Source organism: Pipistrellus kuhlii, unplaced genomic scaffold (assembly GCF_014108245.1).
Source record: "Pipistrellus kuhlii isolate mPipKuh1 unplaced genomic scaffold, mPipKuh1.p scaffold_m20_p_18, whole genome shotgun sequence".
Taxonomy (NCBI): Eukaryota; Metazoa; Chordata; class Mammalia; order Chiroptera; family Vespertilionidae; genus Pipistrellus; species Pipistrellus kuhlii.
The window spans coordinates 8329218-8357120 of NW_023425493.1; the positions used below are offsets into that span (position 1 = coordinate 8329218).

Here is a 27903-nt window from a genome sequence, read left to right on the forward strand (position 1 = left end):
CCACTTATAATGAATGAAATGTAAAAAGAGAGGTCAAAATATCCTACACTGCGATTTCATTTAGAAAGGCAACAGTGATAAACTCAGGCCACAGTGTGGCAAAAATGGCATCCTCATATGCCTACAGAGTGTCCTCCACCAATGGCTCTGCACTGTCTTTGAACCATTAAAGATGGCCAGTCCTTCACCTTACTTTATTGTAGCTGGAGAATACAACCTGGGACTGTTCTTCAGGGTGGCAGTCACTTGCACAAATTGGAAGCTTCAAAGACCACTAAGCCTGTTTCTGGGATCTGAGTATGTAAGTGGAATAGTGTTGTGACAGAGTCAGCTTCAGAGGGAATTGGCAGAATTTGTCATATATTGATAGAATAGCTGCTGTGCCTCATACAAGAGACACTCAGGGCCTGAGAGCCCTGGAGCCTTTGTGCTGTTCTCGCATGTTGAAAGTCTGCTGTTGGACTTATATTACAAAATGGCTCTGCTCATTCCTTACTCTTAACCCCATAGCAGTGACACTAAAGGGCTACATTAAACAGGAAGCAGAGGGGAAAGCTTTCTGTTGGTAATAATCCTCACCGGAGGATATTTTTTTCCATTGACTTTTAAGAGAATAGCATTAGTGGTAGAGGTAGGGAGGAGTCTCGCCCCAACCAGGGCAAGGATCGAACCTGCAACCCAAGTAGGTGCCCTTGACCAGGAATCAAACCCATGACCCTTTGCTACATGGACTGAGTTCTAACCACTGAGAAATGCCAGCTAAAAAGGAAATCTTAAAGGTAAGCCTGTGTCAGTGTTTTTTAAACCAGAATTTAGTTAGATTTTTTAAAAAATCATTGGCAACCTCTAGAGAGACTGGTTAGGAAGATAGAGATGAAAAGCTATGGGTTGTATTTTGCATGCACTTAATTACCTTGTTTTACTGCCTAGGCATATCCTTCAGCGTGGTCCTCTTTATTATTTGCATCCTCGTTTTCTGTTGGATGATTCTAAAACGCAAAAAACGGTCAGTACAGTCACGGGGTTTGCAATCACTGAGAGATATGCTCATATTCACTCACTAGCTTTTAACACTGGGCAAGATATGAAGTCTCTCTACAGTTCATTTCCCTTGCCAGAAAAATAGGAAAATAATCATTCCTAATGTTAGCTGTTGTTATTTATACATGACTATTATTACTGACATTTAAAAGCAATCCAATACTTCTTTTACTATCAGTTCTTATGTACCTTCATGACAATAACTGCTACTTTCCATACTATAGGTATTGTACAAAATACAGAATATATATCTTCACTAATGGAAGTGAAAGGAAGCCTCTGTCAGATTTCGGTGCAGAGCCATTTAAATGTCACCATCCTATTATAACAGTATTTACCCATCAATATAACTTTGGGAATAGAGAAGTGTGCTGTTCTAAGGCATGATTAGAGTTCCGACACAGCTTACAGAATGGTTTTAGTATTATTTTCTAATCCAAGTTTTTAGTTAGCTTTGAAAAGTGTGACTTGGTTACATTTTTCTCTTTTGAAAGTTATTGAATACCCTCTTTCAAAACGAAAATGTATATAATTATTTTTGTCATCTTTCTCCCCTGCCAATTAGCAGCGATACCAATGCAAAAGCTAAGGAAGTGGCTATCCATCTACAACCCCAAGAAGACAGCTGTGACCCTGCGCAAAGTCTGCAAACAGACGCTGCTGGCGGTGTCTATATTGGATAATTGTTTCCAGTGCTTTGGGGTGAGGACTCCATCGGTGCTGCGCACAGGGACTGTGTTCCAAAGCATTCCTGTGTTTTTGTGCATTTGTTAATCGGTGGAAGTAGAGTTCTTGGAGGGCCATGGGGGAAAATAATTTTATTGATGATGTAACGTTAAGGGGGTTCCCTTCCAAGGTCCCATCTACTGGTATGTCAGTCCCACCATGGGAGAAGTCCAATCTTCTCTTCAGCAGGGCTAGACTTAGGGATGCCCCATCTCCACCCCATATTAAAGCACAGGATCCTGCAGGTGGGTCCCCTTGGCCATGGGCTATGAATCTTCTAAGGCCACATGGCCATGGAGAGAAAACAGGCCAGGGCATGGGGCAAGTGCAGGTCATGAAGAGAGAGTTCTACAGTACAAGGACAGAACATGTGAGAGGGAATTCTTGTCTGGGGACGATGCATTCCCAAATTTTCTTGTGTTTGCCTTGGTGTCTACTCCCCTTGCCAATCCATTGTTCCTCAAGCCAGACTGACAGGCAGCACCTTTTCTACATCGCTCTCACTTCATGTGATTGTGCCATCTCCCTCTTCATTCATCTCCTTCCCCTGAGCATGTGCGCTGACTAGGAATCGAACAGGTAACCTCTTGGTATCTGGGAGCCATCAAGTACCTTACAAAGATATCTAAAATCTGAGACAAATGACGCCCTAAATTTCAAAATGAAATCTACTGACCACCTCTTTTCAAAACTAAAAAGTATATAATTTAGCTATTTTTCTCACCTTTTTCTCCCCTGCCAATTAGCACTAATACTTGGCCAGGCAGGGGTGACACATTTGTTTTCCTCTATTATCAGGGTACTTTGAAGGAAAAATTGTGCAAAACTTATTCTTAGATAGCTATGCTACCAGCAAATATAAATAGACTAAATAACTAGACCCCAAGGGCAATGCTTATCTTTATAAAATTTTATTTTAAAAAGTTCCAGAAGACTGCTTAAAATATCATTTGATTTATCCTATTCCTGCCAGGTTACCTGCCTAAAACACATTGTCACCTTTATTCCAGTCTAAGTTGTATGAACCCAGCTGAGAATTCACTGTCCCAAGAAGCTGTCCCAAATAACTCTAGTCCAAAGTGAAGTCTCTCTTTGGAACTCAAAGCACTTCCTGTCTATTACACTTTTTAAAATAAATTATTTTCTTTCAAGGATAATATATACTCATTGAAAACAGAAAATACCCATGAACATAAAACCAATAAAAATCACTTGTAATAACCCAGTGATTAGTTATTATTAAGCTACTTTGCATATTATTTTATATTTGCAGGGTTATACTTTGAGATTATATGGATGTCATTTTGGTTTCACCAAATGACAACCATTCTTCTCATTGTTACAAACAGTATATAAATACATCACACAGTATTTGACTTTTCATTTGTTGTTTTTTACCCATTAACTTCATCGCATTCTTTCATTCACCCATTCATTGATTCTACAAATTTTGATTAGTCACTTATCATTGTCACCGGACAATCAATGAGTCCGGGCTGCCTGTCACTACTTAGAGCCATTTCAGCAGACAGGGTTGAATCCTATGTAAGCATTTATTCCAATATTGCCAGCAGCCGGGCATCCATAAAAATCTGCTCTGTTCTCCACCATAAGCCAGCTGCTTATATTAGGTAGGAGGACAAAAATTACATGGGGAAGTAGGCGAAAGGGATAAGAATAGGTATGTAAAATGGGCAGTTTACAGGTAATGCAGGCTGGGGGTTTGCAAAGGCCTGGGCTGCCTCTGGTTTCTGCAACAACTTTGTTAACCTTTGGATGATAACAGGCAGCTCCTGGATGTTGAGGATGGACCACATTCCCTGGTAAGGAGGCAGACTCCAAAGTCACAGCCACGCATTGAAACACATGAGAATGCTCAATGATGATGCAGCTAACATGGTGTTGGGAACACTTGTGAGCTAGAAAAGGGACAGTGATGAAGGTCAGGTGGCAATAATTACTGGGAGTGTCACGTGAGCTGATGGGAGTCTGTCCATTTGTGATAACACAGTGTTCCTGGCCTTAGGAAAGAGTGGCCAAGGAAGCATTTGGACACCTGAATTATGCAGCACCTCCTTTTGGTATTGGCTGTGAGAAGGGCAGGAGGACATGCTGTCTGAGGCTGCCCCTCCTCCAAACTACCAGATTCTGTTTTCTCCCCGCTGCCATAACCATGGTTCAGAAAGGAGACTAAAGGAAAGGTTTTGTGGGTTACTATGGACCCGTAGGTTTCTGGAATGAGGCTCTTTGTATTTAGTTGCTCAACTCTGAGGACACCTTTCTTTTTTCACAAATAAAGAAATGGGGAATGGTCAAGTTATTCATTAATCTCGTATCTGCTCAGTTCCTCAATTTATGCCATACTGTCTTGTGTTCTACATAGCTACCAAACAGAAGGCTATAAACACTTCTTTTAAATGTGTAAGATACATGAAGTGTCAGCATCATGATTATCAGCATATAAATTTGTTGACCCTGCTGTCATTTAAATAAAAATTCCTCTTATTTCAGTGTCCTTCCTTGACAAAATACTATAACTCTGGAGAACATCTCAAATGAAAATGCTCGTCGGAAAGAATCCAATTCATTTCAACAGCATAAGATCTGGGACTCATGAAATCCTTGAAATGACTTCACAGAGTTGCCTAAGTGTGCACGTGAAGATGCTGAAGCTCCCAATTCCCCAGGAAGCGCCCTCCTCGGAGTCTGGATGCTGTCACTCCATCTTCCTTCTTTGTGCTGAAATGTAAGAACATGCTGGCTAGTCAGGTCCCATCTACTGGTATGGCAGTCCCACCATGGAAAAATGCACTGAGGGCTTAGAGGTGGTCTAAATTACTTAAAGGAAGAAGTTGTCACCTAGGATTTCTGTTTCTAAGTTTGTCATTTGTCTTTAATTATTTAATAGGTGACCCTTGAATAATGTGGGGGTAAATGTGTCATCTGAGAGAAAATTATATATATTCAAATATATATATATATATATATATATATATATATATATATATATATAAAATATTTTTTACAGTGAGGAAGAGATAGGGATAGAAAGTTAGAAAAATCAATGAGAGAGAAACATCGATCAGCTGCCTCTTGCACACTTCCTACTAGGGATGTGCTCGCAACCAGGGTACATGCCCTTGACCGGAATCGAACCCGAGAACTTTCAGTCCGCAGGCTGATGCTCTATCCACTGAGCCAAACCAGTTTTGGTGAAAATGCTGTTTCTGATTGGCAATTTGCTAAATCCTGAATGTAAAATCCCAGGATACAGAGGGGCAACTGTACAGTTATTGAAAAATATTCAAGTATAGTTATTGAAAAATATTCACCCATGCAGTTCAAACTCTTGTTGTTCAAGTGTTAACTGTAATATAGAATGGACTCAAAAAAGAGAATTTGGAAAATGCAGGAGGAAGATATGAAAAACAAATAGGTCACATATAATTATACTATGCAGGGATAACTACTGCTAATGTTTTAATTCACTTTCTGCTAATTTTTCTTCATATATATGGGCCTTTATACACACATAAGTCTTTCTTAAATACCTTCTTTTATGTTTGTAGAGCAGAATCCATTCCTTTTAGACAGATTGCAATAAAATATATATTTTCACTATCTCCAAAACAATAAGACATTTCTATTTATTAAAAAGTCATTAGATGATTATAGGAAAGATGGCTTAAGAAGTCTCAAGAGAAATTTTTTGGGGGAAAATAAGATTTGGATATTTCCTAAGCTCTATTTCAAAAGTACTTTGTACTATGCACTGTTTAAAAAACTTACTGAATTTTAAATAAAAGTAAAATTTTTATATAAAAGTAGTTTACTTTTGAATGGATTAAGACTACACTAAATTTACAAGAAACATGACTTTTAAAAAGTTATCAAATTAATAACATGTATTGACACATTCTCAATAAGTACCCCTAGAGTGTCTAAAAATTCACATCCTTATAGATGAAAAATTTATTTGGGGTGACATTATAGGCCATCCTAGAAAATATCAGAATCTTTCTGGATATTTAAGAATAGATTTGTGTATGACTACTGCTACTTCTGTGTAATTCTGTTTTTAATAGTTGTTTTCAAAGTATATTCTGATATTTATATTGATAAATATCAATAGTGAACTGGACCTCAACTAGAAGTTCAATTTAAAGTAGTGCAAGAGAAACAAACACACACAGAAGAACCAAAAAGTCAACTGGCAAAGTGGGAGAATAAATTGCAACATATCATAAACAAAGGGTAATAGGCTTAATTGAGAGTAATTCAAAGACCAATTCTCCCCTACATCTCTCTAAAAGGCCAAGAGAGATTTATCCAGATCACACACACACACACACACACACTCATGCAAATAGTCCACAAATATATAAAAAGATGCTCAATGATTTGCTTAGCAAATCCCTATTGTTTCTTGGGTTTGGGGAATAGAATCTTTTAAAAGAGGTGTAGAAATTAACCAAGAATTAGCCTTGCTTAGAATTAAAAATCCCTTCATAGAAGAAAATTCTAAATTCTTTTCCCCCTCTGAATGGAGTAGATTGTTGCATGATGTGATTAAGGAATATCTGATGCCTGTGACTTTTTAATTGTTAAAAATCCATGAGATATTTTTTAAACATTGGATATCTCTGGGAAACAATGTGTAAAATACCATATTGCCTAACTTAATTGTATAATTGAGCAATTCTGTTAACTTCTTTTTTATTTTAAATATTATACATTTTTATTAATTTTAGAGGGGGGACAAGAGAGGGAGAGAGGGATAGAAACATCAATGATGAGAGAGAATCATTGATCAGTTGCCTTCTGTACATCCCCCACCACTAGGGATTAAGCCCAAAACCCTGTCAGGCAATGGACTGACAGGCAATCACATATGGAATGGACCATTTGCCTGATATATGCCCTGACAGGCAATCAAATTGTGTCCTCCTGGATCATGGGCGGACACTCAACCACTGAGCCATGCCCATTGGGCTTCTGTTAACTTCTTGCCTCACATTTTTCATCCAAAAAGCTGCAGCTGAAACCATTACTCTCCAAAGCTATTTCTAATGCTAATCTAACTTTTTGTTGTACAGTTAGATGTGAGATTTAAGTTAACTTTAAACTATAATGTTTTAATGAAATTTTGTCTCCCCCATTATATGAGAAAGAAATAGAAGATTTTTATTATTGAAACTCTTCTTATGAAACATGTTTGCAATATATCTACTTTTTTGAGCTTTCCACAACAAGAGAAAACAAAATGAAAATGTGTTCCTTCTGAGAAATGCCCTCCTTTCTGCATTTGACTGGCTTCAAAAGGTCTGCGTGGGTGTGGCCTGCCACAGTAAGGCTCTGGCTGGTAACAGCTGTTGGCTGGCAGGTGCTTACCAGGTGCAAATAGAGCAGGCATAGATCTTCAGGGCCAACCTCAGCAGCATGGCTCAGCCTCTGTTCAGCCAGCCACTCTCTTTCAGCCTTCCACAGACACCTACTGTGTGACTCACCAGGACAGGCAGGGGCCTTTTCTGAGAACACTCACAGGTGCATTCATGCTGCTGCCCCACCTCTGAGAAGCATCATGTAAATATACTAATGTAGGCGGCAAAGAATCATCCAACATTGTTTTCTTTTAAGGAAGTCAGACTCTGATAATGACATCCTCACATACCAACTACATCATACCACAATTCACAAAGCTTTAAAGGAGATCTGCCACACAGCTCAAAACCTGAGTATTCATGAATCTGCACCATTCTCTTCTCCTTTTCTCGTTAGCAGTTTGAAAAAATTCTTAGAGGGAGTTAGAGGAGCCACTAGTTTTTTGGTTAATAATCCTCTCTGGAGATTTTTCCATTGATTTTAGCGGGGGGGGGGGGGGGGGGTGGCGGGATGGGAGAGAAGAGAGAAACATTGATGAGAGAATGCCACATCTATCAGTTGCCTCCTGTACATACTCCAACCCAACTGGAGTGAGGAACCTGCAAGCCAGGTTCGTGCCCTTGACCGGAACTGAACCCACGACACTTGGGTTGGTGGGCTGCTGCTCTAACCAATGAACCACAACAGCCAGGGCAGAACCACTAGTTTTCACTCTCCTACTTCCCTCAAAGCCTTAACTCTCTTTGTGTTTTCTCCTGTGAGGACCTTACGAAGTTCACTGTCCATGTTCTCCTTTCAACTCAGTCACTAAAATGATCTCAATGCTAAGGGACAAACATTCACTCCACTTCATAGGTCAGCTCCTCTGCCTGATTAAGAAATGTTTTCAATGCCATCATTCATATCTCATTTTTTAAAGAGACAAATCTAGTTTTGTTTTCAGTGTCTACAATTATCAAAATCTCAGAATTTTTTTAGCATTTTGTAAATCTATATAGTTAAGGGTTAAATGAGACATGTTCAGTGCACTTGACAGCAACACCTGTTTGTTTCATTCAGTACTTAATACATATTTATTATACATCTGCTACAGGCCTAGAACTGTCTGGGCGCTGGAGAAAAATCAGTAAACTCTATTCCTGACTCATAGAGCTTGTCATAAAAATAGGGAACAAATTTTGGCACAAATCCTGAGATGAGTCAACTCAAAATAAGTTGAAGCAATCGATGTGAAATTTTTAAATTGTATTTAGAATGCTTTGATTGTTACAGAGTTCCCGAATAATCAAACAATGCAGGAAAGTTTGGAGAGATTCACTTTATTCACTGTGCGGTGGGCTTTGAGAAAATGATTTCAAATTCTAAGCAAGGCTCCAAGCAGAACTTCCCTTTTTATTAAAGAGCCAGCCCTATGTACACTTAGTGGTTATCTCGTTGCTGGCCTTGAAAACAACACAGTTCTATCCAATTAAAAAGTGTACCTCGCATGGCATCGAGATTATGGGCATATCTAGTCTCTGGCCTACAAGGTCATAGAGCTAAGTTTATCTTCATCATTATTCAAACAGGCTAAAGCAGGCTAGAAAGCAAAGTTATTTTAGAATAAGAGGCCATCTAAGAAAAACAGCAGAAAATTTTCAAACAGCAGTTTTTTACAAAATAGGGGTTTTCCTTCTCATGATGAACACCAGGTGTAGAAATTTCATTGACTGGAAGTTCCAGTCCTGAATCTAATCTAGTACGTGTAACTAAGAAACAAAACACTAACCATATTTTCCTCCTATCTTTTGAATATTCTCACACAAAAAAAACCTTACTTCCAATTCCCCAAATAAGTGGGAAAGGTTTTTCTCATCGTTATTGAGATATAATTGACATATAACATAGTGTACTAGTGGTTGTAGAGAATAGATTCTCTGTTTTAATAAGTGACAACATTAAGCTACTATCCCAGCAGTATAATTCTTTTACAATTGTTAGAATGAAGAGAAGTGATAATCCCCCATAATTGAGTTTCCTATTCACTGTCTCCTTAATTATACCTCCTTTAATCTGTTTCATTGTGGGGTATCTAGATTTAATAACCCCAGATATTTCTGTGTATAATTTATAATCATCTCCACATGTAGCCTCTTACATGCCAATAATCCAAATATTAATTATGGTGGTCTGAGAGGAAGAGGAAATGCCATGATTTGTTGACCCCGGAAGTCTTCAGGACATCTCAGATGCAGAGTTGTGTAAATATATATGAAGTTTGTAATTCCAGAAGGAGCATTTCAGGTTTGCATGGGGATCTTTCATTTCCTCACCCGCATCTCATTCTTTAACCTGGAGCAGTACAGGCTCTATCCCCCCCATTGTATGAACAAATAGAAGTTGATATCTATATTGGATGGTTAAAAGATTTCTTCTTTACCTGAATCCAAATGTAACATAAGGTCAGTCAATACAGAAAACTGAAAATCACAAAAAATAAATATAATGTGGTATATTTCTGACTAATCTCTTTTTATGTGCGTAAATATACTGCTTTTGTTTCAATAAAAGAAATACCAAAAGGTATATACTGATTTGAATTCTGCTTTTTTTTATTTATGAATATATTATAGCTTCTCACATTGATATTATTTTATACTGCTTGCTACATTCCTTATTACTATTAGTAGACACTTAAGGTTTATATTTTTGAAAATTATACACCTTTGCTCACAGCTCTCATGATTTCTTTGCTCTACATGGAACTGGTGGTTTAAAATCCATCTCCATTTCAAAACATTTCACATTTATAAAACAGGTTAAAAATTAAAAGTATGAGGGCGCTGGTCCCCTCAAAATGTTTTCTCCCATTGGGTGATATATTTTTTTTTTCTTTAGCAACTACTAATGGGAGGAAAATGTCAAGTTTTGTTTCCTTTTCACTATCCATCATGCTACTCGCCCCCCCCCCCTTTATTATCACACGGGTCAACGCACAGCCCTACAAATCTACAAATAAATCTTGCTCATTCTCAATTTCCCAGCATTGAGAGATTGTTTCACCAGAAAAGCTCTGTTTTTCTACTTCATCTCCAATTCCTACCCATTCTAATTCTACTGATACTCATTGCTCCCAAGAATTTGCCAATCAACATCCCCTATTCTTACCTTTTTCATGCATGTATGTTTCGTCTTCAATAAAATGAAACATTTTGATCAGCAAGGGCATGGGCCCCATAGAGTTGAGGCTTAATATGCTAATGGCCCAGTGTTGTTTAATACTTTCTCTTCCCAGAGAGTAAGGGATTTACATTAGGTGTGGGGAGTGCAGAGGCCAAACCCACCAGGGCCTGTCCTTCCCCATCCAGGCCTGACACACCACCCAGGCCCAGACCCCTCCCTGCAGGCTTCCCATTGGGCCTGGAGCCCGCCCAGGACACGCCCCCTTGTGGGTGGGACCCTGGCATTGAACCTGGGGTTTGCTACATCTGATGAGTGAACTCAGTGAGGCACCTGCTCCTTGGCTCTCCCGGGATTCCCGCTGATCTCCCCGAAAATGACGGCTTCTGGCGGGAAGCGAACCACACCTCCCCGCCGCCCGGGGAGCCCCCTTTCTTCTTGGAGCTTCCTCGGGGTCCTTGCGATGGCTCTCGTGCTCCAGTTGCCCACATCCTTCGGTAGGAGCTTGGAGAGGGTGTGCGCTCCTAGGGGCGAACTGGAGCGGGTCGGGAGCCCCAGGCCATCCTCAGCCAAGGGCGAGGGAAGAGGGGAGGAGAGGGGTTTGGTTTGGTGGGTCGGGAGGAGGCACAGGACTGGGTCGATCCCCGTGTTGCGGAGTTGGGGTGAAGGCGTGGCCCCAGGTGCCCTGATCTCTCTGCGCGCGGATCTGGGGCGGTGGGAGCCCGCAGTGCCCGCGGGAAGGTTGCTTGGTGGAGGTCTCTGAGCCAGGGCGGGCGCTGGGCGCCAGGAGTCCCGGCTCAACTGTGTTCCTGCAAACGCCGGCAGGTGTCTGGGGTCTGAGTCAATGAGGATGCGAAGCGCGGGCCACGTGCTCCAGGTGAGGGCTCCCCCGGAGGGCGCTGGTGCTTGAGGGTGTTGCTGGAGCCCTCGCTCTACCCTGGAGGGAGCGGGAGGGTAGTGTTGCGCTGCGTTCCCTGCGCCAGGGGACGCCTGGGGGAGCTGGTTGGGCTGGGATCCTGGGCGGGTGCAGTGCGGTTTGGAGTGAGTTTGTGGAAGTGCCCAGCGCGGTGGTGCAGGGTGTGGTGGGGCGGGAGCCCTCTGCTCGCTTTGTATGGAGCCGGGGAGCACGTGCCGGGTGCTGAGCGCTGCAGGAAGGAAGGCTGGGTTCCTGGGCTCAGCGGGTTTTGAAAGGGCGCGCAGTGCTTCTTGTACTCAAATAGATGGGTTGTTGGCCAATATCGGGGGTGGTTTTGTTTTGATTTTCTTTCTTCCTTTTTGGGGGGAGGAGGTAGGGAGTCATCTTTGTGTTCCTATCAAATATAGACAGTATACTATTCTATCACCAAATGGCTTCTTGGAATTGTTTTTGCCCCACCACGTTGGGTCCTATAGGAGGGGAGATGCAAAACAACCTAATATATATATATATTGGTAGCCAACCAATGAGAAATGACTACCCTAAGAAATGCTAACAGGCTTTTCCCCTACAGCTCAAAACTACATATGAGGGCCGGGCCATCAAGTTTATCTTGTGTTTCACTGAATGGAATATGCAATTTAAAATTCATATGCCACAAAGAGCATGCTTATCGTATCAAACATACACAACCAAAGGACAATGATTTTTAACACTTGGGTCTATGTCCTTCTGTCTTTATGTCCGCTTGTGTTTCTATTTTTAGAATTCTACCATATATACAATTTGTGTGCTGCATTTTGTCCTAAGCAGCCATCATTCTGCAAATAGTTGCCTTGCGTGTGCCATGTCCTGTGCTGGTCCTGGGGGCACACAGGTGAACAATAACAAACCATTCCTATTTTCATGATTCTTGCTTCATGATTTTTTATTGTGTGCTCACATGCACACACACACACACATTCACACCACACACACACACACACACACACACACACACACAGGAATATAAGCAGGGACTGTATTTTGCCCATTGTTGGATGCAGGCACACAGTAGGCAATCAATCAATGGTTGCAATAATGTACTGGGAGTGGCAGAGACTAACCAAAGCATAATACTAGTCTGTTATAACCTAAGAGAGAGGCTCTCTAGAGGGATGGAGGATGATTCCCTGACATCACTTAACTAACAAATGACTGGTGGGGGGTAACAAGGACAGTAAATAGACTAAGATATAAATTTACCAGGTAACTCCAAAACCCTCAGAGGTTTATGGGGAGAAAATAAATGAGGAAATGGTGATTGCAACAGTGCTAAAAAGTTCCTGCCAGTGTAAGCATTCTAGGCAGAATTGTCCTCAAGTTCTACAGTTTATGAACCCATCCTTGCTAGAACAATCCCTGTGAGTCACTGGACCATCTCAGCTGGAAATGGAGAAGCACCCTCTGCTCCACTGCCTGATAGTGGTGGTCACATGTTAGGACATCAGCAAAAAAATGCTGAGGCAGAGATGGTGTTGACAGTTAATTAGGAAGTGTTCTCAGGCTCAATATTTATGGAAAGGAGAAGGAAAAAATCAAAACCATAAAAGAAGAAGCTGAGTGTCAGTGCATTCTCAATGAGAAGTAATGAAACTAGAATTACTCTAGAATGTATCCCAAGGTAAGGAGAAAAAAGCCAACATTCTATTCCCAGTGTAGGTTAGTTGTGGTATGCAGACCACCCCAGAAATAGAGTTTGATCATTAAATAGAGCTGCTTAAAACAAACAAACAAACAAAACAAAAAGAAAGGGGAGGGGGAGGGACTGGTAATACCAGAGCAAATGATCAAGAATTTTTCCAAAACATACGTAAGATTAGATTTTATTTAAATGAGGATAAAATAAATCCTCAATCCTATTGCCCATGAAAATAGGAAATTAGCTGATGTCAGATTTGATTCAAAACACATGTTGAAATTGAAGTCTTGATTCTAGCCTTATGCAACAAGGCTAGAATCAAGATTGAGTCTCTTCCCCATTCTAGTTAATGAAATACAATAATAAAGAATAATAAACATTTTAATTCTTACAGGTTTCCTTCTGAGTGAAATATAAGGCATCCCCCAAAAAATAAGGCCTCCCTAGGCTAAACATGAGAGATTTGGTCCACTGATTCTGAAAGAAATGGAGTCACAAGAAATTCACCAGGAAATTCAGGAATTGGATTGTTATGATGATGTTCCAGAAGATGACGACATGATTGTCATTGAATAAATGAGTAAATACTTGATACCATAGGATTCACAGTTTGTCTGGTTTGTGTTGACAACTACTGTACTACCATAGCGTATACAGGCAATAAATTTCCTTTATTTTCATTTAACAATAAGTGTAAACCGTATTCTTCTTCATGGAAAAATAAGACATCCCCTGAAAATAAGACCTAGCACATCTTTGGGAGCAAAAATTAATATAAGACACTTTCGGGGAAACAGGGTAACAGGTATGAAGCTTTAGGCTGATGGGGTTGGAGAGAACTGTAAAGGTCTATTGGTCCTTTCCTGTAAAGAATTCCTACACTAATTGTAAAGGCCGACTTTAAACAAATACCATACTGTGATATAATTTCATTTATTCATAGAGATACATTTCTATGATATCATAGAGAAGTACATAATAAATGCTATCCAAAAGAATTGTGGAAATGCAGGCATTTCAGGTAGAGGTGTGGAGGTCTGAAAGACCATGGGGTCAGTGGAAAATAGAAAAATTCAGTGTGGTTGCAGTACCAGGTGCATGGTGAGGAATAGTTGTTGATTAAATGGATTGAAAGTTAACTGTGACAGGCCATGATTTTTTTCCTGATCAACAATGGTAAGTCATTGTAAGTTTTTAAATGTAGGAGGTGGCATGACCGCATTTGTGCTTCTGGAAAATAATGTGTGCAGTGATAGATGTGCATAGAAGATGGAGACCAAGGGATCCCAGAGTCAGAAAGGGAAATTTTGTTACTCAGTGATCCAGTAAGAGATTACAGCAGTGATGACATAGTTGGTTTGGAGATTTGGGGAATCCAGTCACTAAAATTTGGTGACCAAATGAATGACGGGCAGGGGATAAAGAATGAATTGCGGAAAGGAAATGGTGACTGAAGATTTTTTCAAATGCCCAATGGAAGTTGCAATGGAATTATGGAGCCTGGATATAAGCATTCATTTTTCTTAAATAATACTGTGATGTTTAAGTGTAAGCCTGGCTTTGCCATCAAACCCATGGTTCCGATCAAACAATAAATGGAATCCTCTACCACCCAGGTACTTCTAATACCCCCTTCCCTACAAACAAAATGAGACTTCTGGTTGTACAGATACATGGTGGTTATGAGAAGAGGAACAGAAAGACAGATAGTGGTTTGGTACCCTGGTTAAAGAATATGAAATCGTTCTTCCAAACGCTTGCTCACTTCCTGTGTTTTTTTCCAAGGGATTCAGCATCCAAAAATGACAAATGACTGTAGGGAGGCCTCAGTCCCTTTAGTAGAGGAACAGAATGTACTTTCACCTCAGTGTGTGTTTGAGATAGATATCGAATAATTTGTATGTTTCAGTCATTGTTCTTCTTTTTATGTACTCTTATCTCTCTGGGTTCTTATTACAACCTTATGATGTAGCTTAATTTATACAATAGACTAGGAAACGGAGCCATTGAATGACAGTGGGAATTTGAAACCAGGTCTGAGTCCATTATTTTATTAGTCCATGGTACCTCCCCACATGTGATTAGCATGCTACTAACATGTTATTTTCATGTGCAGTTTGCCTTTAGTTTTGTTAAAATTGATTAGACACAGAATTATTTAGTAGGTTCTCTTACATTGTCATTGTTTGGTCAAGATGGTGCTTATAAATCCTATATTGATTTGTTCGCTGAGGGTCATGAGAAAGGTAAGAATTTAGGAGCTTGGGGATAAGTAGGGACTTTGAGTCCCTAAGGAATTTCTAAGTCTGTTTCTGATAAGGTGACATACACTATATTTCGAGCTTTAATCTACATCTGAATCTTTTTCTTGTCATAATCGATATTACCACATATTTCCTTTTCTATTTTTCAGGGATTTCTTGTGACCCTCCTCCTCCTATCCAAAATGGTCAGAATAGTTACACTTCTGGCCCCATACCTCTTAACACTTTGGTGAGGTACAGTTGTGCCTATGATCACCGCATGATTGGAGAAAAGAATCTTTTTTGTATAAGTAAAGACCAAGTGAAAGGAATCTGGGATAAAGCTGCTCCTACATGTGAATATTTCAACAGAAGAGCTTTTTGCTCTGAGCCCACAGTGGCAAGGGGACGCAAAGATAAAATATTTAGACCGCCATACAGACATGGTGATTCTGTGACCTTCACCTGTAATGCCAACTTCACCATGAAAGGATACAAGACCGTTTGGTGCCAAGCAAATAGCAGGTGGGGGCCAACACCACTACCAACCTGTGAGAGTGGTGAGTAATCAACCTCAAGGGAGGGTGGATCCTTGCATTTCTGTGTAGGTCAGGCTTTGTATCATTCTGAACTAAGAGCAGTGTGGGTGTGTCAAGGGTAGGGGTGAGGGAGGAGGTATGGCAAAGGGTGAAAGGTATATTTCCCTGTTTTGTTGGTGTTGGTGTTTTTTTGGGGGAAGGGATATTAGTCATGAAGGATATAAATGTTCATTCCACAAACATCAATAGAAGAAGGAATTTTAAAGTATGATTGGAAAAAATAACTGAATATATCCAATAACTGAATAGAATAAGTTCCACAAGATGTGAGTACACATATATTATGTATCACATATAGATCCCATAAAAATATATTACTAATATCTAGCAGAATAAGCCCTAATATATTCTCTTTTTGAAGTAGAAAATAGCCTTAAGGGTAGCATGAGAATAATTGTGAACATAAACTATTTTTTGGTAAATGAAATTTTTCACAAAATAAAATAATAAAGTGTAACTAAAAATGGAAAATAATGCTATAGGGTGTATAACATGGATATTACATCACATTTGTTTTAAAGATTGAGTTGAAAATTTATGATGACTGGTTACCACAGATAATGTGTCATTTAGTTGGATGAATGTACTATGTCAGAATCTCCATTGTGAAGGATGTGTCATCTGATGGCCTTTTCTTCTAATGGCGTGTGTAAAGATTTCCCCTTGGGGTGTCCACCACTTCCCATGATCCCCAATGGACATCACACAGCAGAGGACGTTGGCCTCTTTGTCCCTGGACTGTCTGTGACTTACAGCTGTGAACCTGGCTACTTGCTTGTTGGAGAAAAGACCATTCGTTGTTTGTCTTCAGGAAACTGGAGTGCAGTCATCCCACAATGTGAAGGTACCCCAAATTTACAATCAATTTTCAGAAACTAGGCTATTCTGTTATTGGCCACTAGAGGGCCAGTGCACAAAATTTATGCAAAGGTGTGTGTCCCTCAGTCCAGCCTGCACCCCCTCCAATCTGGGCCCCTCGAGGGATGTCCGACTGCCCTCTCACAATCCAGGACTGCTGACTCCCAACCTCTTACCTGCCTGCCTGCATGATTGCCCCTAATCCCTTCTGCCTGCCAGCCTGATCACCCCTAACCACTCCCCTGATCGATGCCTACCTGCTCCCCTGCCAGCCCTATTGCCCCTAACTGCTCTCCCCTGCCAGTCTGGTCACCCCCAACTGCCCTCCCCTGCTGGCCTGGTTGCCCCCAACTGCCCTACCCTGCCGGCCTGGTTGCCCCCAACTGCCCTCCTCTGCAGGCCTGGTTACCCCAACTGCCCTCCCCTGCAGGCCTAGTCACCCACAACTGCTCTCCCCTGCAGGCCTGGTTCCCCCAACTGCCTTCCCCTGCAGGCCTAGTCACCCACAACTGCCCTCCCTTGCAGGCCTGTGTTCCCTGCCCCCCACCCCCCACAACTGTTCTCCCTTGCTGGCCTGATTGTCCACAACTGCCCTCCCCTGCAGGCCATCTTATGGTGGCCATCTTGTGCCCACATGGGAGCCTCCATCTTTGACCACATGGGCGGCCATCTTGTTGGAGTGACAATCAATTAGCATATTACTCATTTATTAGATAAGGATATTTTGGGCATCTTTGGCTTGTTTCCATAGAGGCACAGTGTGACGTTCCAGGACCATTGCTCAATGGGCAGATAAAGGGGCCTGCAAGTCGACGGGTTGGCGTAACTGTGACCCTTTCCTGTAATGAAGGGTGAGTGTCCGGAGGACCTAGGAGATGTAACTCGCTGGGCTTCTCCATGCGTGCTATGACCTGTGAAGGCTCCTCTGTGAGGATCTGATAGAGCCCGGGGTGAGGTTATGAGAAATAATGCTAGTAAAAGTTGATGCACACAGATTAAATGAGTTTGTATTGAGCTTTATGTAGAGATTATTGATCCATATCAGCAACTGTCTAATAGTTCTAATTGACCACCCTCTGTCTCCAGATATCGATTACGAGGCCAACCTTCTATTCAGTGTGTAATTGCTGGACAGAGAGCTTTATGGACCAAGATGCCAAAATGTGAAGGTATGTTATGCAAACTGTGGTTTGAACCTAGTTACTTATCTGAGGCTCAACAGGGCGAAGAATCCATACATTGTACCTCTGAGGGGGAGTGGACACCCACTGTCCCCAAGTGCAAAGGTATCAGGACTTGCATGCAGATGTTTTGTAGTTTTGAGATTTCTTGAGTTGATTTCTTATCTTAGTTTCTTTTTCTTAGTGGCAGAGTGTGAACCTATAGGAAAGTATCTCTATAAAAAACCCCAGGATCAATTGATTAGACCAGCTGTTAACTCTTCTTGCGATGAAGGGTGAGTGAGTGCTGGCTCAGCCTGAACTGGCTTATCAGTGCATACTGCAAGCTGTGTGTAAGAGTTTACCTCAAAGACCCTTCCCTGGCCCATGCCCATGGGAGTGCTAATTGTGCTAGCTTTCCATGTATGGGGACTAGGCCTGTGCTAAGGGTGATGGAGCTGATGCTGGCTACACTCTGTTTGTATTGCTTCTTGTCCTGAAAGTGGTGAGTCTGCTTTTGAGCCAGTAGCTCTTGCTTAGTTTAATGGTCCCAAGATGGCAAAATGACGTGACTCTATCTCTAGGTTCCGGTTAGGGGAGAGTGCTTATCAGCTGTGTCAAGGTACCATTCCTTGGTTTATGGAGATTCGTCTTTGTACAGGTGAGTGACACCTATGACTGCCCTGGGAGATTTCTCTTTTAGGCTATGTTGTGAGAATAAGAATATTAGCCTCTGTTCCATTAAGTTTGTCAACAGTTTTTCTGTCTTTGTACTGTCCCCTCTATCATAGCAATCACTTAATTTAAACGTATGCAGTTACTGGTTCTCTTTTGCGATTTAGATGTGCAAGTTGATGAAAGCAGTGAGTATATGAGCCACCATGTTAATTTTGCGTACACTGTAGTCTGGTGGGGGGGAAAAGGATACTGATGTGGGATGTGATCTCTTATTCTGTATCTACTGCTTCATATGAAATTGGGTGACTTATGCAATTTCTCTGTAACTCTATCCCCTCATCTGTAAAGTCAGCATAAAACTGCAGACTTCAAAGTTATTGCCTACCAAAGTATATACTCAATCAACAACAGATATTCTTGGCTAAACTACTTTATCACCTCAGCACTAGGAAGGCATGCAACAGACGCTCAATTCTACGTTCCCATGCATTTTATTCAACTATTGTATATTTTTAAAAGAATTCTTATTTTTATTAATAATTTACTGTTGGTTTTTACTGCCTCACATTATGACACTGATGTACATGTTCACACTCAACAAAGATGTGAGTTACAAAAAAATCTTTGCTATGAAACCTGTATAAATTGAATTTTGCACACATAATGAGCTTTGATATAACTGACATATCACCAAAACTCACCCATATCTTCCAGGAAAGGTGATAACAACAGATTTATAACCAGCTTCCTTTCTCTTCTATAGTGTCTAATACTGAAACAGAATTATATAGTCACTTCTCATCTCTCCAGAAATCACCTGCCCACTGCCCCCTGTTATCTACAATGGGACACACACAGGGAGATCCTCAGAAGACTTTCCATACGGAACCACAGTCACTTACTCATGTAACCCTGGGCCAGAGGAAGGCGTAGAATTCAAGCTCATCGGGGAGAGCACCATCCGTTGTACAACCAATGATCAGGAGAGGGGCATCTGGAGTGGCCCTGCTCCTCTCTGTAAACTTTCCCTCCCTGCTGTTCAGTGCTCACATGCCCACATTGAAAATGGATACCTGATACCGGTCAAGGAAGCCCCATATGTCTACGACGACAGTGTGACAGTCAAGTGTGATGAAGGATATACTTTGAAGGGCAGCAGTGAGATCCGTTGCAAAGCCAATAATACCTGGGATCCTCAAATACCGACTTGTGAAAAAGGTAAACAGCCCAACGGGAGAAAACAAGGTATTTACTTATTATTCTCATCTCTCATTCAAAACTACACTCATGGGAAAAGTCAAGGGAACACAGATTACTATCCTATTTATCTGTAACAGTGTTCCATATGTGTTATGTATGTCCATTGTGTGAATGGCTCTTGTATCCAGAATATATTCAAGGTAGATACTGAGAGGACCTATTTATAGAAGTCTAGTTCTTTCAAACGAGCAGAAAGCATTCAGTAATGAATTAGAGCTTTCTGATCTATGCCTAAAATGCTTAAGATTGTCTGTTGTCAAATGGTGTGCTGTTAATGTTCTTGAGTATAAATCCTTCTTTTGTTGGTATTTATGTCGGAAATTTTGTTTTGTTTGTTGTTGTTTTTTCAGACTGCCAGCCACCTGCTGGGCTGCACCATGGTCGGCACACAGGTGGGAATAGGGTCCTTTTTGTCTCTGGGATGACTGTACACTACACCTGTGACCCTGGCTACTTGCTTGTGGGAAACGAATCCATTCACTGTATGCCTTCCGGAAACTGGAGCCCTTCTGCCCCTCGGTGTGAAGGTACTTTAGCTCTAGCGTTGCCTTTCCCTTTGATAGCAAACATGTGCGAGTAACTCCAGCTATGTTCCTCTAGGAGCGCCATGTCAGCCTGTGGGAGAAGATGTTCAAGAGCTTCCAGCTGATTCGCATGTGGTTCTAGTTAATAGATCCTGTCCGGATGGGTGAGTATGAGATGATCCACCCAGGGAGGGTCCCCCTCTGTTTAGTGCATTAGTTCCACCCTCAGCTTGTCTTGGTGACTCTTGTTGAGGTTCCTCATTGCCACACTCACAGAGAATATGAGGTTCCAAAGGTCTAAGTAGCATCTCTGACTTGTTAGTTCTTTCTTGACATGGAAATAGCTTTGCTGTGAGCAACTCTCATCTAAAGAAGATTGCTTAGTGGGTGGGTCAGGGATTTTAATTCCTCTGTACCGAAGTTCTTATGTAGGAGTTCCTCTGTATTTGTGGTGTGAGAAGGCGAGGTTTTAGAGATGTGATATTGGGAAAAAGAAATGTATTATAATCTCTCTCTAGGTACCAGTTGACTGGGCATACTTATCAGAAGTGTGAAGATGCTGAGAATGGAGTTTGGTTCCAAAGGATTCCACTCTGTGAAGGTAAGAGATAAGTTAAAGTTGTAAATGGATAGTTGGGGATTAGAGAGGGCGGGCCACCTAAGGACTAGGCTGTAACTACCTCAGCAGTCTATATGTTCTATCTCAGTGTATCTAAGATAAGAAATGCTTGTCACCGTTTAGTCAACACTATCATTGGCAAGCAAAGTTGTCAAGTAGGAACTAAGTATTTGGCATGCATCTGCTAATTGCTCATGATTTTAAAACACACACACAAACATAGCCTATATTTATAGCTTATTTAAAAAATTTTTGGAATGAGTATGTATTATTCACATCATCAGAAGTGTTAACAAAGCTGTTTTGATGAGAATACAATGCAGATTGTAGAGCTACATAAGTGTATGGTTATGTGTCATACATGCAGTCACACAGTTTTATTTGCATCCGAATGATGACTGTCCGCCTTGGTACACTAGCTGAAGCCGCATTTCCCGAATCTCTTCTACAGCCATTCTCTGTCCACCTCCTCCACGGAAGATTGACAACGGGAGGCACACAGGTGTGATGGCAGAACAGTTTCTTTACGGAATGGAAATCTCTTATGAATGTGACCACGGATTCTCTCTTTTGGGAGAGAGAAACATACGATGCATAAGTGATTCTCAAGGACATGGATCTTGGAGTGGACCTCCCCCACGGTGCTTAAAACCTCCTCCTGTGGCCGACTGCCCTCACCCACAAGTCAAACATGGCTACACGCTGAATAAAACTCGTTCATCGTATTCCCACAATGACACTGTATATGTTGCCTGCAACCAGGGTTTCATCATGAATGGCAGTGACTCGGTTAGGTGCCATACCAATAACAAATGGGTGCCAGGCATACCAACGTGTATCAGAAAGGGTAAGTTATTTTTAATAATTAACTCAGGGATTTTGCTCAGAATAAGGAAACATTTTTTAAATCTGTACTTGCCATTTGAGCTGAAGAAAAGCATGTAAATGCTAAGACAAGTTATATTGTTTTATAAGACACCTGCCTGATCTTTTTGCCCAATTCTTTTTCCCCCTTTTTCCTTTCTAAGTAAGGTGAGAAAAAGTACATGACAGGATAATGTGATGGTGTCTACAAAATTTATTGTTTTCGTTAAGTAAGAAAAATGCACCTATCTTACTTTGGCGCAAATGTTGGCAATAGTATCACTTGGCAATTTGATATCCAAGGCCAAAATACCAGCCAGTATAGTATTTCAGTATGTTCGAAAGAGCGAAGCTGACTTTTTAAAAACTCATTGAATTAGCTTTCTTATAATATAATTATCATTACTTTTACACACTTGTAAGTTATATAAGTGCTTACAAGTTTGACTGGGACCTCTAAAACGATAATAAGCAAACTGTTATTTTTTTTTAAATAAAAATATATTTTATTGAGTTTTTACAGAGAGGAAGAGAAACATCAATCAGCTGCCTCTTGAACACCCCCTACTGGGGATGTGCTGGCAACCAAGGTACATGCACTTGACTGGAATGGAACGTGGGACCTTTCAGTCCGCAGGCTGATGCTCTATCCACTGAGGCAAACCGGTTTCGGCAGCAAACTGTTATAATAGTTAATATTTGCATTTAACCTGAGAAATCCCTGATTATACTGAGTGTATTATTATTTTTAGTTGGTGAGCTACTGCAATTTACTTAAAGTGAACATTGTTTTAAAGTCCGGTGAGCTGTTGCATAAGAAATAAAGAAAAAGTGGGTGGAATCCAGGCTTTCAATATACCTTTTCAAGTAGACTTAGAGCACATGTGTCAAACACAAGGCCCGCGGGCCAAATCCATCCCGCCAGGCCTTGCAATGTGGCCCGCACCGCGCTGTCATCACTGCACTCCGCTGCGTTTCCATCACAATGACAGTTTATGACTGTTCAGTAAACCATTCGGCCCGCGATTTAGTCTGGATTTTAGATTTTGGCCCCTTCTCTGATTGAGTTCGACACCCCTAACTTAGAGGGACTAGAGCTGAATGGGATATTGCCATGGGGCTTTGGACTACACTAAATCATGCAGTTACCAGTAGTCTAATATGTTTATGATTTTGGATTCTCCTTAGGCTCACTTGCTCCTCTTCTTGGTGGTAAGTCTTCCTAAATACTATAAATATATATTTGTGGCCCTATAACTCAACCTTCACTTTAACTCATAGAAAAGTACCTAGGGTGTTTTAAGAATGTTTTAATGTACCCTTTACATTACAGACTGTCACTTTTGAATATAGTTAAATAAATGTTTTTAAAGCCAGCTATTTTCAACTTTTAAGTTGAAAGTTTGGTTTACATTAACTCAATCTTTTGCATGATTGCTACTATAATACTAGCCTGGCTTATTCTGCAGTAGTAAAAACACCTTCCACAATTGAGAATTAAATGTTGTCATGCAAAGTATGGGACCCTGGTGTCCTGAGCTCCTAATTTTACCCCAGTAACTGGAATATTACTAATGACACGGAAAGAATCAGAAAAGCCCCACAAAGCTTGACTGGAACGCTGTGATCAAATGCGTGGTGTTTTAGATTGAATGTGGACTTGATTGAATCAGAAACACCTTAAGCTCAAGTATCATTATTTAGGAATTCAATATGTATATGGCTCAGAAAGTTTAAGTATAAAAGTAACATTCTATAGTCCCCTCCACTAGGAATAGGCCCCACAATCACTTCAAAACCACAGAGGTCACATTTTTCTTGAATTTGACACTTGCTGTTTTATTTTCTAGGTCTTTCTGCAGGTTTCGTGGTTCTTATCCTCTTGGTTAGTGTCACCTTGTGCATGAGATTAAAACACAGAAAACAGTAAGTTCCATGCATGCTTCACCAAAGCACAAACAATTTTGGCTTCTTCAGCGTTAAGGAGGATAAGCAGGTGAAGTCTTACCGAGTCTCAGATTCTACTGGGGAATGACTAAGCCATGTCACCCCAAATGTGTAACCCACAAACTCCAGCAAATTTTCATTAAAATACCAAGTCACCCAGTGCCATCTGATGACATTAGTCACAGTTGTATAATACCTATTGGTGTTGTGAATGAATTCAGGAGAGAGGGCGTTCTGTGACAAAGGTTGGAAAATACTTCATACTATATTTTTCCCATAGAGATTCACAATCACCAAGAGAGTGATTGAAGTCCTATAATACAAAAGCCAGTTTCATGTTTTTTAAGCCAGTGTTTCCAAACTAATTGGATTACACAATTCCTTTCTCCTCCTCCTCCTCCTCCTCCTCCTCCTCCTCTTCCTCCTCCTCCTCCTCCCCCTCCTCCTCCTCCTCCTCCTTCTTTTCCTCTTCTTCCTCCTCCCCTCCTCCTCCTCTTCTCCCCCTCCTCCTCCTCTTCTCCCCCTCCTCCTCCTCCTCCTTCTTTTCCTCCTCTTTCCTCCTTTTTCTCCTCCTCTTCCTCCTTCTCCTTACATAATGCTTTTAACAACCCTTGGGACTAATACATTTCATAGACATTTGGATAATCTAGGAAGGTGATCAGGAGCTAGATTATCAAAGCCTCCAGGCCATAACAAGGAGTTAGGGTGTATCCTATAGGAACGGAAGCAAGCAAAATAAATACGTTCAGCCCAGCCAGCATGACTCCGTGGTTGAGCATTGACCCATGAACCAGGAGGTTCGATTTCTGGTGAGGGCAAATGCCCAGTTACGGTCTTGATCCCCATGTGGGACATGCAGGAGGCAGCCAATCAATAATTCTCTCTCATCATGGATGTTTCTATCTCTCTCTTCCTCTCCCTTCCTCTCTGAAGTCCATAAAATATATTAAATTTGTTTTTAAATATGTTCAGATTCACATTTTTTAAAGAAGGGGCGGGGTTGGGCCATCAGCCCTAGCAGCAGTGGCAGGGATCCAAAGAAGGGACAGATGCAGGACGCATCTTCCCTGTGGAGAACCTAGGATTCCAGGACTGAGTGTCCTATGGAAAGGAGGGACAAGGGGACAGAGAATGAGCCAAGTGGCGGTCACTTGATGGTCCCAGTGTTTCACCAAAAGAGGAAAAGGGCAGGTCTGTGGGGAAGATGATGAGTTCAGTGCTGACCTTGCCAGTTTGTGGCCCTTGTGATGTAGGACTGGAGAGAGGGGCCTGAATTCAGATAGGTGATGTTTAAATCACCATGGGAGCCTTGGCACCAAAATAGATTTAAAAGGTAACAATAGGGTTAACAACCAATTCCAGAAAGACAGTGTGCTTAAAAGATAAGAGGGGAAGAACCAGTCAGGAGTAGGAGGAAAGCCAGGAGACAATTGTTGCACAGAATTCAAGGAAGAAAACTCAAAAAATAAAAATAAAAATAGGGATTTGCATGGCTTTTTCTTGAATGAAGTTAGAATATAACTTTAGCTAAGAGTAGTTATAAATTTAAATAAATAAAGTGGTTTCTATGTCTTTTCTAACTTCTAATTTTACTCTCAGAACATCTCGTCTGAAAAGAATTTCCAAACTTTGGAAATGCCTACAAGCTCATTTGAATTGTTTCTATTGATAATAATTAAGTTTATTAACATGATTATATCAGTACTGGATATAAATACCTATATTGATATGAACCAAATATGTTACACTAAATTGCTTAGCATCACTCTCATTTTAGTTCTATCTTCTAACCCACTTCAACTCATTGTCTGATAGTTGATACAAACATTTCTATCATCTTAGTTACTTTTTGTAAATGAGATGAATAATCATTTAAAAATGGATGTTCAGTAACAACACTAAATAATTATAAAAGCCATCTAACATTTGAAGAAAAGACTGCTAATTTTTTTTTAGTCATGTAAGATATTTTAATAAAGTCTGAATGTCCTAACTAAAAATTAACATTTTTTATATTCTAAATATATTATTTATAATCTGACCTCTTAAATATGGTAATTGGGGACATTCTGTAACCAACCCAAGCTTTCTTTCCCAGTAATTTTGTAATACTTCAGTTCAGAGTTCTACATGGTAGGTTATCCCATTTTCTTGTCTTCTGCTAATTTTAGCAAACTGGTTTTAGAAGCACTGTAAAGTATGTATGCCCTCAAAGAGGAAAAGTAAAACTGTCCTCTTAAATATCATTTAAAGATTTAGTCATGTAGGACCATGTAAGGATTTTGAATTAAACATCCAATATAAAAATGTTCTTTTAAGTTAGATTGGGAGATTGTGTCCCAAATAGGTAAATGTATGATCACATCTTAAAATAAAAGCTTCTTTTGTTTTTGTCATAAACCGGGGGCCATCGTTATTGGTCATTTAGAGTTCTAGGTCTGAGATAAAGCTGTGTAACATCAACTTCTGACCTAGACACTTAGCAGCCTAGCAAATTATTTGTTTTTATGGGCCGTTCCAAAATTGCGGATTACATTGATTATTTCATAGGCTACTTAGGAAAATAAAATGGACTCATCCCTGAAAAGTGCTTACCATGTGTTAGGAATTATGGAAAGAAAGCAACTGCTATATATTTTAGCAATTATGGCCATGAGTAAAAATCTTTCTTTTTTCCCCTTCTTCCATTTAGCAATTATGTTACAAATAAAAGTCCTACAGAAGGAGATCTTTATTTGGAGACACGAACACTATATTCTGTTGACCCACACAACCCAGTAAGCTAACCAGAAGGTAAATGGGTATCTAATGAAATTGAAATATTTTATGCATTTCTATGTAAAAATGTCCTTTTATTCATACTTATCAAAAAGCATAATGCTAAATATATATGGTTCCACTGCAGTCTTTAAAATCATGCATATAGCCCTAGCTGGTTTGGCTCAGTGGATAGTGTGTCGGCCTGCAGACTGAAGGGTCCTGGGTTTGATTCCAGTAAAGGGCACATGCCTGGTTTGTGGGCTTGATCCCCAATAAGGGGCATGCAGGAAGCAGCCAATTAATGATTCTCTCTCATCATTGATGTTTCTCTTTCTCTCCCACTCTCCATTCCTCTCTGAAATCAATAAAAAATATTAAAAATAAAATAATGGATATAAATTGCACATTTACCTATATCCTATTGCTGACTAATGAGTTTGCCGACCACTAGCTTATAGCCAAAGCCTCGCTCCAGGCACATCCCAGGATGAGCATGTAACATCCAAGATGAGAGAGCCAAGGTTAAAACTTCCTCATGGCCAAGGTTTTGTGGTCAGTAGGTGGCCAAGGTAGAATTCAAGCTCAAATATGCCTTATATGCTTTATCGTATATAATCTATAAGGTAGAGATACCACCTCTGTCTTCTTGGAGTTTATTTTAGTTTATAAAATATACTGACATATGTATAACATACACATCAGGGAGTAAGAATACATGTCATGAACAAGATACAGAAGACCTGCTGTGGCAATGGGGAAAGGAATGTTTGCTTGCTGCTGGTGAGTCATAGGGAAATCCAAGAGGAGAACGGGGAAGGCCAGGCCAGAGTGATCTCTAGATCCAAACCTGTGGGGATCCAAAGTGAAGCTATTACATCAGTATTTGTCCAATGAATGTATGGATCAAGGAGAATGAAGTTTCTCCTGCTCTTTTATTCATACTTATCTGTATAAAATTTGTTAATTGTTCCATATCATATGAGAAGGACCTCTTAATACAATAATATTTTTGAATAGCCTTGATGCTTCATTGGTTCTAGCACTTACAATTGGTCTATACAGAGAATGCTAACATTCCATTATTTAAGCTTTGGTTCGTACCAATGCTCTCCATGCTGCCTCCTCACCAGGAATTCTTCTTGCTTGGAATGCAGCTGAACACAGGTTGGAAAGAAACCATTTGACTATCAGCAAGCCTCTTTGCACGGGCGCCACCTCACTGAAATGATCTCTTAAAGCTGTAGCTTCCTATTTGCACTTATTCTCAAGCGGCACAAGGAGCGCTTGCCTGATGAGAATGATGGGAGCCCAGTTCCACCGCCACTTGCTCTTCAAGGACTTTCTGAAGCCTCACCTGGGATGTGCCTGGAGCCAGGTTTTGGCTACAAGCCAGTGGTTGGCAAACTCATTAGTCAACAGAACCAAATATCAACAGTACCACGAATGGAATTTCTTTTGAGAGCCAAATTTTTTAAATTTAAACTTC

The 27903-nt window shown here is 40.6% G+C and overlaps 1 protein-coding gene across 1 annotated transcript in view; it reads left to right on the plus strand.

Annotated features, from left to right (window-relative positions):
• LOC118721675 (complement receptor type 1) overlaps nt 1-27903 on the plus strand; it is a 76708-nt gene that overhangs the window by 48543 nt on the left and 262 nt on the right. The window contains exons 25-42 of the mRNA XM_045583412.1: nt 931-1063; nt 1607-1683; nt 10638-10805; nt 15319-15708; nt 16403-16591; nt 17357-17456; nt 17692-17774; nt 17971-18061; nt 18350-18426; nt 19254-19688; nt 20054-20230; nt 20304-20391; nt 20746-20828; nt 21298-21693; nt 22899-22922; nt 23561-23636; nt 26350-26450; nt 27548-27812. Of these exons, the coding sequence (XP_045439368.1) occupies nt 931-1063; nt 1607-1683; nt 10638-10805; nt 15319-15708; nt 16403-16591; nt 17357-17456; nt 17692-17774; nt 17971-18061; nt 18350-18426; nt 19254-19688; nt 20054-20230; nt 20304-20391; nt 20746-20828; nt 21298-21693; nt 22899-22922; nt 23561-23636; nt 26350-26443 (2681 nt within the window). The 3' untranslated portion in view covers nt 26444-26450; nt 27548-27812. The remainder of the gene's footprint in view (nt 1-930; nt 1064-1606; nt 1684-10637; nt 10806-15318; nt 15709-16402; nt 16592-17356; nt 17457-17691; nt 17775-17970; nt 18062-18349; nt 18427-19253; nt 19689-20053; nt 20231-20303; nt 20392-20745; nt 20829-21297; nt 21694-22898; nt 22923-23560; nt 23637-26349; nt 26451-27547; nt 27813-27903) is intronic.